The 14,645-nt window shown below is 43.1% G+C and overlaps 1 protein-coding gene across 1 annotated transcript in view; it reads right to left on the bottom strand.

Moving 5' to 3' along the window:
• The window catches only part of FOXI3 (forkhead box I3), an 18,535-nt gene extending 4,757 nt beyond the window's left edge, over nucleotides 1-13,778 (bottom strand). The window contains exons 1-2 of the mRNA XM_014453213.1: nucleotides 13,757-13,778; nucleotides 12,190-12,350 (exon numbers count right to left, since the gene is read on the bottom strand). Coding sequence (XP_014308699.1) covers nucleotides 12,190-12,350; nucleotides 13,757-13,778 — 183 coding nt within the window. The remainder of the gene's footprint in view (nucleotides 1-12,189; nucleotides 12,351-13,756) is intronic.
• Between the last annotated feature and the right edge of the window lie 867 nt (nucleotides 13,779-14,645).

Genomic DNA, 14,645 nt, shown 5'->3' with positions numbered 1-14,645 from the left:
CCCCGGGCCGGGGCGGGCCGGTTGGGCGGTGGCCCGGGCGGGTCGCCTCCCCCGCCCCGCCCCGCCCGCCCCACCTGCCGCGTGGTTAGAGAGTGCGCTCCGCCTTGCAGCCCCTCCTCTCTGGGCCCGGAGCCCGCAGCCGGGGAGGCCGGGGGAGACTGGCGACTCCAGGTGTAAGACGAAGAGGACCCCTTCCTAGCTAATATATTCTTAGCACAATCATGAAATAAAATAACGAATATGAAAACAAAGAGATGATAACCAAGAGCACAAATATTTCTCTTAAGTCCGTGCGTTAACTTTGGATGGCCGCTCAGCCACCTGCCTAATTCCCTGTGGTTTTTCCACCTCCAGCCTCTGCACTTTTTGTGATTGAGGTGCAGGATTCAGGTCTGGTCTCAACTGACCCGCTACCGGCTGAGCATAATGGATGTGATTTACAACTCTTTGGGATACAGTACAGAGCAGTTCATATTAACAGGCATCCTCTGATCAGAGGGACTGAAATCGGTATTTAATTTCTCTAAACATATAACTATTTGTTCGTTCACATTCGGGCCGTATTTGTTCATTTTTATGTCTGCTGTGTGCATTCCTTCCGTGTGATTAGTTGTCTTCAAAAGCAGAAGGGTGAATGTTTCAAAGACATTTAAATAAGTGGGTTCGGAATTAGCATTTTAAAGCCAAGTTTAATTTATACTGTGTGCAAGAAGCGCTCTTTAAAAAGAAGAAAAGAAGGAAGGGGAGGAGGAGGAGGGAGAAGGGGAGAAGGAGGGGGTAGGAGGTCACAAATTACGTGTTACTTTTGTAAAAATGTACTTTTACAAACTACTTCTGTAAATTCTCAAATGCGGTTCCCGCCTGGGAAAACAAACAAAACCAGTATAATCCTGTAGCCACACCACATGCCACGAAATCATTATTTATTGGCTCCCAGCAACAATAAGAAAATTGTTGGGGTTTTTTTTTACAAATTAAAACTCTCCCTAAATATGTTCTTAATCTCAGACAGGTCTGAGATTCTCATTTAAGAAAGAGGGGAGAGGAAACCTTTTTCCTCTACTTGCCAGTTGCAGACTGGCAGCTCAGAGTACTTAATCCTGAACCCACACACCTCCCAGCTTGCACTTATTTTCATGAGAAAATTAGTTATGTACTTGGGGAAAAATGATCGTCTTTTGCAGATAACTTCAGGGGGGCAAATGAAATCTAGAACTACTTAACTAGCAAATTTTGGTACCTGAGACCCAAATCACACTTCCAATGTAACTATTTTCCCATCTTTTCTGGAACCAGAAAGGAATTATTTGCCAACTCTTAAAGCACACTATTTCTTTCAATCTCCTGACAAATGCTATAGAGTGGAATAGTGATTGCCTTCATTGTATTTTGATTTAACGGTCTAAATGTTTCTTAAGTTAGATAAGCATGGGCTCCCCCCCCCCCCCCATATAGCCCTAAATGAAGTTGTTTTGTTCTGTTATTCTCTTGGGGTGTTAATAAGGATGACAAGGATAGTCCAGGAAATTGGAAAGTAATTTTTAATGAGATATAATGCCCAAGTTTAACTTTTATTTTTTCTTGAAGGTAACAGTCTAAACTAAATAGAGAAAGTCCAAAAGAAAAGCTGGGACCCTGGCCAGTTTGGCTCAGTGGCTAGAATGTCAGCCTGCGGACTAAAGGTCCGTGGGTTCAATTCCAGTCAAGGACACATACCTTGGCGGCACACTTGCCAATCTATGAGACACACAGATGTTTCCCTCCCTCTGTCTCTCCCTTTACCTTCCACGCTCTCTGAAAATCAATAGAAAAAATGTCCTCAGGTGAGGATTAACAACAACAACTACAAAAGCTGGGAACTTAGATGGCAATAAATTAGGAAAAATTTGGAACAACCTTCCCTTTAGTAATTAGTGTCCTTAAGAATATACCTTCCCTTATTTTTTAGCAAATTGCTTACCCATACACACTTTGCAGTTTTGTAGGGTTATTTTTAAGTCTAATTCTCAATTGAATAGCTCCAAATTATTCTGAGAGGCCATAATTGCAGATTTTTGTTTCTTGCTTTGATTAAAGGTTTTGCCTACTAGAGATACTGTACAGTATTTGTTCCTTAACTATACATTATCTTTTTCGGTCTTCAGTTTTATTTAAAAATGACAGAGCCACCTAGTGGCTCTTTGCCGCTGTTACAGCGTCTGTCTGGGGTATCTAGAAGTTACTTTTCTATTTTCAATCATATCTTAATTAGGCAAGATTAAAACTATTCTTGGTCATAGCCTGTGTTTTTTAATGTCAAAATGATAATAATGTTTTAAAATCTCTATTTTAAAGATTAAACAAATTTTAAAAAACAAGTTCCCCATAGTATTTTGTCAAAATGTCTTTTCACAGAAAGATATAATCAAGGCAATTGATTAATGTATCTCGGCCGGTATAAAATAAGGATGGACTGTTCAATATTTTCATCACTGGAAAATAAACATTTGGGATATTATTCTATGCAAAAAAATCTTTATTTTTCACTAACATTTTATAACATTTTTGTTCTTCTTTGAAATAGCTGAGTGATTTATAGTATAATGGAATGCTGTCACTTAAAATAAATTATGTAACAGAATGTAAAATGTATTACACTCATTAATTTATAGCATCATAGAAACATTGGCACATTAGTGTTTGCTAGTATTTTTACACATTTCCAGAGAAAGCAAATGTTAATATAAATTGGAAATATCCTCAGTGCTCTTAACTTCTAATGGCTGCCAACTTAGAAGAACACTGAGCTGTGCACAGAGTCAGGCCTCCTATCTCGGCATCATGTGTACCTGTATCATCTATGAAAAAGCCACAGGTGGAAATAATGGAATCTGCTCATGTCTCCTACTTGGTCTTCTACCTTGCATGAGGTTTTTTCAAGACAAATTCTTTTTAAAAAAATATTCACCCATGCCCTGACAGGGTTGGCTCAGTGGATAGAGCGTCGGCCTGCGGACTGAAGGGTCCCAGGTTCGACACCAGTCAAGAGCATGTACCTTGGTTGCTGATTGATGTTTCTCTCCCATTGATGTTTCTAACTCTATCCTTCTCCCTTCCCCTCTGTAAAAAAATCAATAAAATATATATTTTTTAAAAACATTCACCCAGGAATATGTTTATTGATTCTAGAGAGAGGGGAAAGGAGAGGGTGAGTGAGAGAGAAAGAGACACATCAATGTGAGCAAGAAACATTGATCAGTTGCCTGCCGCATACATCCTGACCGGGGTTAAACCTGCAACCTAGGTATGTGCCGTTGGAAAACGCCCAACCAACTGAACCACATGGGCCAGAGCAAAGACAAATCCTTTTTTTATGTAATTTTGTTTTTTAAACACCTTGCCCACCATAGGATAAACAAACATCAAATTTTTTTAAAAAAAATAGTATTTATTGAATTAAAGAATTACTAATAAATACCACATGAAATATACATAAGCCCACTCAAGGATGTATAAAGTCATGGACACACACACACGGGACTTGGGAAAATTTTCTATAACAAAAAAGAATACAGTAGAAGCATTACTTACATGTGGAGGAAAAGCCCAACTCAAAATAATTTACTAGATTAATGGGAAAAAATTTTAGAAAACATCTGTTTTGTTCTCAGTGAGACATAAGAAAGCTTGGCTTTTATGAAACAAAAAATCAGACTAAGATAAAAGGTAAACTCTGGTGCAAATAGGGATGAAACAGGAACTAGAAGATGTGAGAAAAGATACAAGATAACTTGAATTGTAGTTGAAGAGCAGTTTAGAATAATGAGGTGAGACTAACTACCACATAGGTCAAATATATAAGATGAATTAGTGAATTTATTGTTTTGGTGAGGAAAGGATAGATTATTTAAGAAAATATGCTGAAATGACCAGACCTGGACCCATTAGTTCATTCCTTACTTGCTGTAATTTATTTCCAATTTCCGACCACTCTATTGGTTCTCATTTTAGAGCTGGCAGTGTCATCAATGAGGGGCCAACTGAAGAGCCTTTGTCTCCTCCCATCTATACCTCAAAGGCTGTGACTTACAGGGGACTGAAGCAGAACTCAGAGGGACCATTCATTTGTTCCTTTAACTGAGTGTTGATGAGAAACTGAGGATGAGAAACTGAGGCAGCCCTTTTCTCCCAGAGCAGTAAGCTTTCTACCAATTTGGAATTCGTCTCCTGTTCCAATACTTAATACTGATGTTGCCAAATTGTCCCAGCCAGTCACCCGCTCAGCCCCTGGGGGTCGGGGAAGACTGGGGTGAGCTGCAAGTACAAAGCGGGACAAAAATCAAATCAGGGAGTCTCAGAAGCAGGGGCACGGCCCAGAGATAACCCAGCCTCATGCATCGGACCCCAAGGCTCATGACCCTCTTCCCACTGCAACACTAGGCACAGGAAGTGTAGCAAAAGGGATAAATCCTGAGGAGTGTGGAAGCCTGAAGCATCTGGGGATACCACAGACGTTCCACGTAATTAATCCAGAAAAAAATAATCAATCAGTCAAAACATTGGGCTCCAACCAATTCCTTTGAACAATTATGGATCTGCATCCCCTCCCCTCCCCCTGAAGCTCTTCGTTGTCTCCCTGCCCCTCCCTGCTCCTCTGGAATGCTTCTTGGCCTCTGGCTATTAGCCCATTCCTCAGCTAACTTCTCAGACTCTTCCTTCTGCTCCAGGCTTCCAGAGTGTCTTCAGCTTTCCTTCAGCATTTGCTGTGCACAGCTCCCTGCCCTGGGGCCACCTTAAGAGAAGGTTACACGTGCACCACTGCTCCCTCCTCTGGGCAAGAAGGCCCTCTAGCCCTGCTGTCATGCTGGGTGCTGCCCACATACGCCTGGATGGCTCAGCCAACAACCTGACCCTTATTTCCAGGAACCAACTCCTCTTCTCCAGGTCAGTACTCACTATACTGGGTGTTACCAGATGGGGACCTCACTTTTTTTTTAGAGCTAACAGTTAAGGAACAGGTACTAAATACTTGGCACTGTCTCATTTAATTCTCACAGCAATGCTATCAGATAAGAACCATTAGCCCACATCTTACAAACAGCAGGCAGTAAGGAATTTTGCTGTGATCTCCCTGCTCCTAAGTGTGCAGTCGAGATTCAACCCCAGGCCACCTGGCTGTGCAGCCCATGCCCTAGTTACCGCCTCCAGTGTTTCTCCAGTGCCCAGTGCAGTGCCTGACGCTAATGCACGCTCAATCATTGTTTATTGCTTGACTAAATTAAAGAGCTTTTTAAAAAAGTATAAAAATGGAAAAAGTCTCACCCTACAACTTCCTACCCCTCTTTCCTCTCAGCAAAGGCAGTTGCTGGCTCTCAGTGTCTTCTGTTTTCCTCCAGAATGTTCTGAGGTGCTTACCCACACAGCTGTACACATTTCACAGTGTACAAAAGTGAAGCCCGTGCTACTCGCATGGCTCTGCACCTTCCACGTTCATGAAGATATGTTGGATCACTTTCCAAAACAGCCCAGATGTCCCTGCGTGAGCCTAATTCTACCCACCTGGCAATCCTTTCCTGGGGTCTCAGTGAGGACCCACCGGTATGGCTGTGTGAGTGGCCCATAGCCAGTGTCTGCTCCAGTTTGTTTGTGTCTCTCCTTACATGTTGGGCAATATTTTGAATTTAACTTCTTTTTTATGTGTCTTTGGATTATTTCCTTGTTTTAAAAAGATGGCTTAGCCCTGGCTGGTTTGGCTCAGTGGATAGAGCATTGGCCTGTGGACTGAAGGGCCCCAGGTTTGATTCTGGTCAAGGGCACATGCCTGGGTTACGGGCTCTATCCCCAGTCGGGGGCATGCAGGAGGCAGCCGATCAATGATTCTCTCTCATCATTGATGTTTCTATCTCTCTCTCCCTCTCCTTTCCTCTCTGAAATCAATAAAAAAAATATTTTTTTAAAAAAAGATGGCTTAATTTACTTATGACAGGAAACCCCTAGCTGGGGTTTGCTGGGCTGGTGAGTGTGTGTGACTTTAATGTCTGACTCTGACAGTGCTACCCGAGGCCACTGTCCTACCACAGCCGGTGCCCCTGCTTTCCTTCACCTTCGCTCACACTGGCTTTGTCTTTTTATTTTTGCCAATCTTAAAAGCACAACAATATTTCTCAAAATTATTTTCATTATGAATGAATTTCAGTACCTTGTCATATGTCATTTTAATTTCTTTTTTGTGAACTGCCTGTTTTGATATTTTGCCCATTTTTCTGTTTGTGTATCTTTTTTAATTGATGTGCCCGAGCTCTTCACAATTAAGCATATCAAGACTGTAGCAAATTATGTAAAACTGTCCCTTCTCTTAGGATTTGTGGTAACTTGCTGTCCTGGCTGTTTTCTTTTCCCTTCTACATCTTCCTCAAGGACATCTGTGTCTCACCTCATCCTTCAAACACTGTTTTCTTCCCTCAGGTTCCTAACTTCATCCCTCTTATTTTTCTTCTACACATTCTTCATGGGTTGCCACAGCTCCCTCTATGGCTTTAGAACAGTGATGGCGAACCTATGACACGCGTGTCAGAGGTGACACGCGAACTCATTTTTTTTTGGTTGATTTTTGTTTGTTAAATGGCATTTAAATATATAAAATAAATATCAAAAATATAAGTCTTTGTTTTACTATGGTTGCAAATATCAAAAAATTTCTATATGTGACACAGCACCAGAGTTAAGTTAGGGTTTTTCAAAATGCTGACACGCCAAGCTCAAAAGGTTCGCCATCACTGCTTTAGAATCTGCAGTGGGCATGGTTTGTTGTAGCTGTGATGGCCTGTTTAATAGCCCTACAGGAAAAGCTCATTATCCCTGGTCCTTGAGGATAGGCCGGCCTGTGAGCTTCTCACTGCTCCTGTGATCTATCTGAGGTGCTGAGTGATGTCAGACAGGTCATTTAAGATCTTCATCAGGACTTCTGCAGGTTATCCTTCTTCACAGGGGTTGCTTTCTGTGCAGAAATTGTAGTCCTGAAATGGCCACTTTTGGTACCATGAGAGAGAGCCTGCCTACGAATGCAGGTGACCCCACGTAAAGTTAAGTGACAGAAGTGAAAACATCCTGGGTCCAAGATTTGAATCCTTTCATCCAGAATCCTCCTTTACCCCCTACCCTTGAACTTCCTGATTTCGTTAGCCAACAGATTTTCTTTTCATTTAATAACTTAGGATGGTGTTTGTTATAGGCTAAATCATGTCCCCCACCCCACCCCCAAATTAATATGTTGATATTCTAGCCCCTGCTAGAGAGATGGGGTCTATCTATTTGGAGATAGGGTCTTTAAAGAGTTCATTAGGGCCTGGCCAGTATAGTTTAGTAGTTGAATATCGACCTATGAACCAGAAGGTCACGATTCAATTCCCAGTCAGGGCACAAGCTCAAGTTGCAGGCTCAATCCCCAGTAAGGAGGTTGCAGGAGGCAGTCAATGAATGATTCTCTCTCCCTTTCCCTTCCTCCCTGAAATTAATAAAAATATTTTAAAATATTTTTGAAGTAAAATGAGGTCATCAGGGTGGGCCCTAACCCAATGTGACTTTGTCCTTTAAGAAGCGGTCAGGACAGACATACATGCACACACAGAGAGAAGCCATGTGAAGATACTGGAAGGAGACAGCCATCTACAAGCCGAGGAGAAAGGCCTCAGAGCTACCAACCCCACTGACACCTTGATCCTGAGTTTCTAGCTCCGATATACAAAGAAATCGATTTCTGTTGTTTAAGCCAGTCGGTCTATGGTACTGGTACTTTATTTTGGCAGCTTGAGCTGATTGATTGATACAGGTGAGTTTTTGTCTCTTTCTAAAGAAAGTGCTGGTGACTCTAATCCAGATCTCTTCCATGTGCTCCTGGCCAAGTAAATAACTCCTACTGGATATTTTTTTTTCATTTTCTTACAATTCACCTCAAGTACAACATGTCTAAGCAGGTCATCATAATTTTCTTAAAGTCTATTTCTCCTTCTGTATTCCATATCTCTCTGAAGGGCCCATTCTACCCTTGACCCAGGTATCTAAGTCAGAAACCAGAAATTCTTCTCCCTTCACTCTTTCTGTCCTACTTGCAACACCAAGGTTTAGGCCACCATCATCTGTCTCCTGGATTATTGAAGTTGGCTTCTAATTGGCCTCCCTGCTTCCTCTTGTCACTGTCCAATCAATCCTCTCTACATACCACTCTCATAATGATTCTGTAAAAGTCATAAACCCTCTCCTGCTTTCATCTCTTTAGTGGCTCCCACTACTCTTTTTTTGTTTGTTTGTTTTGTTTTGTTTTGTTTTGTTTTGTTTTAGGAAGGGAGAGGGAGAGAGATAGAAACATCAATGATGAGAGAGAATCATTGATCGCTGCCTTCTGCATGTCCCTCACTAGAGATCAAGCCCACAAGCCAGGCATGTGCCCTTGACCAGAATTGAACCTGGGACCCTTCAGTTCGCAGGCCGATGCTCTATCCACTGAGCCAAAATATCCAGGGCTATTTGTTGGCAATTTTAAAAATATCAGAACAAAATTACAACAATAAACACTTGTAAAATAAAACTAGTATTTCACATGTAGAATAATAAATATTTAAAACTACTTTCACATGTAGCACTCTAATGAATAGGGAGATTTAGACCCAAATTATAAAATGTGTCTAGTCATTATCTGGAAACATTTTATATTTTAAAACTCTTAATGTTATAGGAAATATTTTATATTACTTCTGTCAAGGTTTCAGTTAAGTGTTGGTCACAGGTATGGAAAGAGCAGGCAGCCAAGTTCAATCATAGTAGGTTTTCCTTGTTCAGAAGGGCAATGGTAAGCAGGATATCTGCAGTGACCACAGTTGACTAAACTGAATATGGGGGGAAATGAATACAGAAGGGGTCTGATTTTCTTCTTGACAGATTAGGTTTTTCTGTTACTTTGCTCCTATGTGTTACTTATCCACTGTGGGACTCATTAAAATTTTAATTAGTCACTTGCATAACTTTTTAATTTGTGCCTAAAACCATCTGAGGGGCAGGGACCAGTTGGCTATCTCTTCATTCAGTCATTAGTCCCTAACACTGGCTAGAAGTACATGTCCAATAAATATTAAATGAATTTGGTTTAAATTTTATTTAAATTTTAGTGTAATATTAAGGCATTTTAGAATTGAGGAAATGTATTTGTCTTATCTGCTTAGTGGCTGCAGAACTGCTTTTTGAGTTTTATATATACCAGGTAAGCGCCAGGTGAAGTATAATGGCCCTGTTAGGTCTTAATGCTTCTTTTTTTTTTTTTTTTTAATAAATTTTTATTGATTTTTTACAGAGAGGAAGAGAGAGGGATAGAGAGTTAGAAACATCGATGAGAGAGAAACATCGATCAGCTGCTTCCTGCACACCTCCTACTGGGGATGTACCTGCAACCAAGGTACATGCCCTTGACCGGAATCGAACCTGGGACCTTTCAGTCCGCAGGCCGACACTCTATCCATTGAACCAAAGCAGTTAGGGCAATGCTTCTTTGTTATATGCTTCCATAGCATTCTATACTCATCTTTTTAGGTTTCCTCCACATTTTTACTTTAGTTGTTCAGTGATTTGTCTTTCATTGCTATATGGTAATGAACTCACTGAGGTCCAGGATTATGGTTTACTCACCACTGTATATACTCACTGTTTAGCATAACATCTGGGTGGGCATTCAGATATTTGAGATTAGTACAAATAAATGCCCTGACCGGAAATTGAACCGTGACCTCCCGGTTCATATGTGACACTCAACCACTGAGCCATGCTCGCTGGGCTCTTTTTTTTTTTTTTTAAATCCTTACCCAAGGAGTGAGGATATTTTTTCCATTGATTTTTTTAGAGAGAGTGGAAGGGTGTGGGGGAGGGAGGGAGAGAGAGAGAGAGAAGGAGAAGGAGAAGGAGGGGGAGGGGGAGGAAGGGAGAGAGAGAAAGAGGGAGAGAAGGAGAGGGAGGAGAGAGAGAGAGAGAGAGAGAGAGAGAGAGAGAAAGATCATTGTGAGAGAGACACACTGATTGGTTGCCTCCCACACGGCCAATGATGGTGGGGATCCAACCTGCAACCCAGGTGGGTGCCCTTGACTGGGAATCGAACCCACAAGACAATAAGGTTCTGGTCTGTATCAAATACAATAATCTTAGGAACAAAGCACTGACCACAGAGAGTTTCAATCAAACTGGAGTTAACAGGTGGGCCTCAGCTGTGGTTGAGCTCCAGGCCCATGAAAGCAGTGAAACCATACCAATCCAAGCCATGGCTGGCATCAGGACTGAACACGCTACGCTGGTCAGCTACCCCTACCCTAGTGTCAGCCAGTCAAACAGAGGCCAGGACCCTAACTCCCTTAGTCACCATGCATAATGGTTTCCCCCTAAAGAACCCATTCCCTGGAAGCCATCAGGAGCCAGGTCTCTGAGCATTAAATTAGCTCACTTGTCTCTGGGCTTGCGCCACCTTCTAGAGCAGCGGTTCTCAACCTGTGGGTCGAGACCTCTTTGGGGGTGGAACGGCCCTTTCATAGGGGTTGCCTAAGACCATCGGAAAACACATATATAATTACATATTGTTATAGTGATTAATCACTATGCTTTAATTATGTTCAATTTGTAACAATGAAAATACATTCTGCATATTAGATATTTACATTACAATTCATAACAGTAACAAAATTAGTTATGAAGCAGCAACGAAAATAACTTTATGGTTGGGAGTCACCACAACATGAGGAACTGTATTAAAGGGTCGTGGCCTTAGGAAGGTTGAGAACCGCTAATCTAGAATGAAACCCTTGCTTTCTTTGCGGCAGGCTCCTGTTCCTGACTTACAGGGCTTTGATGAGCGCAGGCAAAGGGACCCCTTCAGTCGGGTAACACATCTTTCTGTTGGCATTCAAGAAAGCCAGGCTGGCCTTCTCAGTGGATCTGGGTCTTTGTTCAGCAGTTAAAAGCTGTGCGTGCACGTCTAGGCAGCACCTTTCAAGGGCCGTCACTTTTACTCCGAAGCCAATGAGGCTTAGGTAGCTCCCAAGTTAGCAGAAAACACCCAGGCCCACGTCACCTGGAGGCTATGGAGACTGGGGACTGACGGCCTCACAGGAATCCCCGAGTAGAAAGAAAAACAAATACAAGCACCAACAAAGACAAAAGATATTGGACACCGGGCTACGTGTGATTTTGTGCATTTCGCGAATGACAAGCCCAGGGAGGCCTGTGTGGCGGCCTCACACACTCAAGGGACCTAAATAACCACAAAGGATGGTCTGAAATGGAAACTTTCTAACTAAAAGCAGGCTTGTCCTAGGCTACAATCGTCCCTGACAAGTCAACCTTTGCTTTAATCGAGCCCATTGTCTTCTCGCACCGAAGACCACGTGCCTTTGGAAGGTCAGGGTATCTTTCCTTTTTTCCAGACCCTCAGGGTGTAACCTAGGCACCAGGGCGGACTACAATCCTCGCCCAGCGGATTAAAGAAGCATGTGCCTATCATTTCACTTTTTAGCCAATCCCAGCAATTTCCCCCGCCTCGCTTTCTCCCGCCTCCCTAATCTGTCACGAATGGATTTCACTTAAACCAATTACGACTTTCCCTTTGCTTCTAATGTACAACATAAGGTGCAGAACTGCCATTTTCCAGAGCATTTTTCTCAATCCCTTTAGATTTTGCTTCCCAGCAATTGTCAGTTCGGCTCAAATAAAGTCATAAAAATCCTCTACAGCAGTGGTTCTCAACCTTCTGGCCCTTTAAATACAGTTCCTCATGTTGTGACCCAACCATAAAATTATTTTCGCTGCCACTTCACAACTGTAATGTTGCTACTGTTATGAATCATAATGTAAATATCTGATATGCAGGATGGTCTTAGGGGACCCCTGTGAAAGGGTCATTCGACTGCCAAAGGGGTCCCGACCCACAGGTTGAGAACCGCTGCTCTACAGGTTTGAATGTTTCTCACGTTGACAATTTTAACACATTTAATTCTGTATCAAATTTAAAGGTATTTTCCCCCCACTTTTCTCAGAAAAACTCAGAATCAGAGAAAAACTGGGAAGCTGATAGTAGGCGGATGCGAGATGCCCGCCAAGGGCTCAGAGCCTGGGTCCCTCCGCTCCCCCGCCAGGGGGACCGGGGACAGCGCTGCAGACCAGGCCTCGGCCGCCGCGACTCACCCTCGGCGCTGTCCCGGGCCGGTGGAAGTCTTCGGAGCGGCCATCGCGGAAGGCCCGGCAGAGAGAGAGGCAGAGGAAGTGCAGCATCCAGCCAGCAGCCACTGCCTCGGCCTCCGCCACCAGGCCCGCGTCCTTCTCTTTCGCCGGGCCCCCACCTCCACCTGGTCCTCGAGCAGCTCCTGGCACTCCACATGCTCCTCATAGTCTCTCGCCGTTTCCCACAGCCCCGCCTCCGAGGGTCCCGCATCCGCCCCGTCCGCACGCCCCCGGGAGTCGCGGGACCCTCCGGCCCCGTGGCCCCTGTTTTGTTTTTGTTAATCCTCACCCCGAGGTATTTTTCCATTGATTTTTTTTTTTTTTTAATGGAGTGAAAGGGAGAGAAGAGACAGAAAAAGAAACATCAATATGAGAGAGACATCGACTGGTTGCCTCCCACATGCACCCTGACCAGGGCTGGGGATCAAGCCTGCAATCCAGGTACATGCCCTTGACCAAAATTGAACCCGGAACCCTGCAGTCCACAGGCTGACACTCTATCCACTGAGCCAAACCAGCTAGGGCTCCCACTGCTCTTAAGATAAAGTCCAGCCTGGCCAGCGTGGTTCAGTGGTTGAGCATCAAGCGATGAACCAGAAGGTCATGGTTAGATTCCTGGTCAGGGCACATACTCTGGCTTGTGGGCTGATCCCCGGTGTGGATCTCTATCTCTATCTCTATCTCTATCTCTATCTCTATCTCTATCTCTATCTCTATCTCTCTCCCTTCCTCCCTCCTCTCTGAAATAAATAAAAGAAAAAGATAAAGTCCAAACTCTGTAAGTGATCCTGGGAGAGGCAGCTCATTTTGTAAGCTGATCCAAAACTGAAAATAAATTCCTCAACTAATGATCAGCTTAGTAACAGTGATGCTCAGCTTAATGGTGCTTATTTTAAAATTAAGATGAAGACAAATTTCTACATTAGTAAAACAGTTTTAACCATCATGACAAACTGCAACTTACATGGGAATGGAAAAAGGCACATAATTGCCCCATTTGATAGATTTGGCTGTTATTCACAAAGGTTGATTCAAGAAGCCATCCGAAGTAATCCTTAGGATCTGTTGTAAATTTGTGAAGACATAATCCAAGATTACATTCAAAACGGGACAGAGCAAGGATTCTTGTGCCCTGACTACTGCCGCTGGATGCCGCCTGTGAAATCCTGACCCCAATCCTGTCAAGTGTTTTTCACGCTCTTCAAAATATTTCCAGCAAATATTTCAGGTGAGTTTATAACCCGGTTCATTTATAAATTCAAGAAATAGTTATTGAGAAGGACAGACCCTGTCCCTGGCTCCAAACAAACAGGATAAACCATGAGTCCCTACTCCCACATAGCTTCAGACAAGGAGGAGTTTCCACCCAAAATGACCCAGAGGACCAAGGGACCTAGGCTACAGGCTTACAGTTGTCAAGGTCACTGTATCTGGCTTGAGAATACTGCAATAATCTTGTCTTTTAAGGGTAAGTTGGGCTTTCAGAGGAGGAAGACTTATCTGTAAAATATGCTAACTTGCAAATCCTCACCAATCATGCAGATGATGTCCATGGAGACTGAAGTTTTCTTATAAAGATTTAATTCTTCTCCTATCTTAAAAAGACAGACCTGGGGCTGCAAATGAAGCAGTAGTCACTGCCCAACACTTCATAATGTTGAAAAGATTGAGAAGACAGTGACCTATGGCTAACATAACTTGACAATTTAACTGCCTCGTGGATCCTCCTGCCTCTCTGCTGTGGCCAAGACTTCCCCAGTGTACACAGTGGATCGTGTTGGCTCTCCAGCCTGAATGAAGGGCGTTCATTCCTCCACTGAACCAGCCACAACCCCAGCACCCTCCATGCTTTTCCTAATGCATTGTTCCCATGTCTTATCATGTTTTGCTATGAATGAATCAATAAATTAAAAAAATTACCGCCGTGGACAGTGTGGCTCAGTTGGTTGAGTGTTGTCCTGTGCACAGAGCTTTTGATTCCCGGTCAGGGCACATGCCTGGGTTGCAGGCTGGATCCCCAGGACAGGGCGTACAGGAGGCAGCCAATTGATTCTCACATTGATATTTCTCTTTGAAATCAATAAAAACATATATATATTTTTTTTAAGTTAAAAAGTCAGTTCTCTTCCTCAGATGTAGTGGGCAGGTCAAGATATATCTATGAGCCCTAGCTGGTTTGGCCCAGTGGATAGAGTGTCAGCCTGAAGAGTGAAGGGTCCCAGGTTCAATTCTGATCAAGAGCATATGCCCGAGTTTCGGGCTCCATCCCCAGTAGGGGGCATGCAGGAGGCAGATGATCAATGATTCTCATCATTGATGTTCCTCTCTCTCCCTCTCCCTTCCTCTCTGAAATCAATAAAGACATATATAGATAGATAGATATAAAAGATATATCTATGATCCTAATTCGGCCTGTCTGA

Source organism: Myotis lucifugus, unplaced genomic scaffold (assembly GCF_000147115.1).
Source record: "Myotis lucifugus unplaced genomic scaffold, Myoluc2.0 scaffold_21, whole genome shotgun sequence".
In the NCBI taxonomy this organism is placed as follows: domain Eukaryota; kingdom Metazoa; phylum Chordata; class Mammalia; order Chiroptera; family Vespertilionidae; genus Myotis; species Myotis lucifugus.
This window is presented reverse-complemented; position numbering and strand designations above follow the sequence as displayed.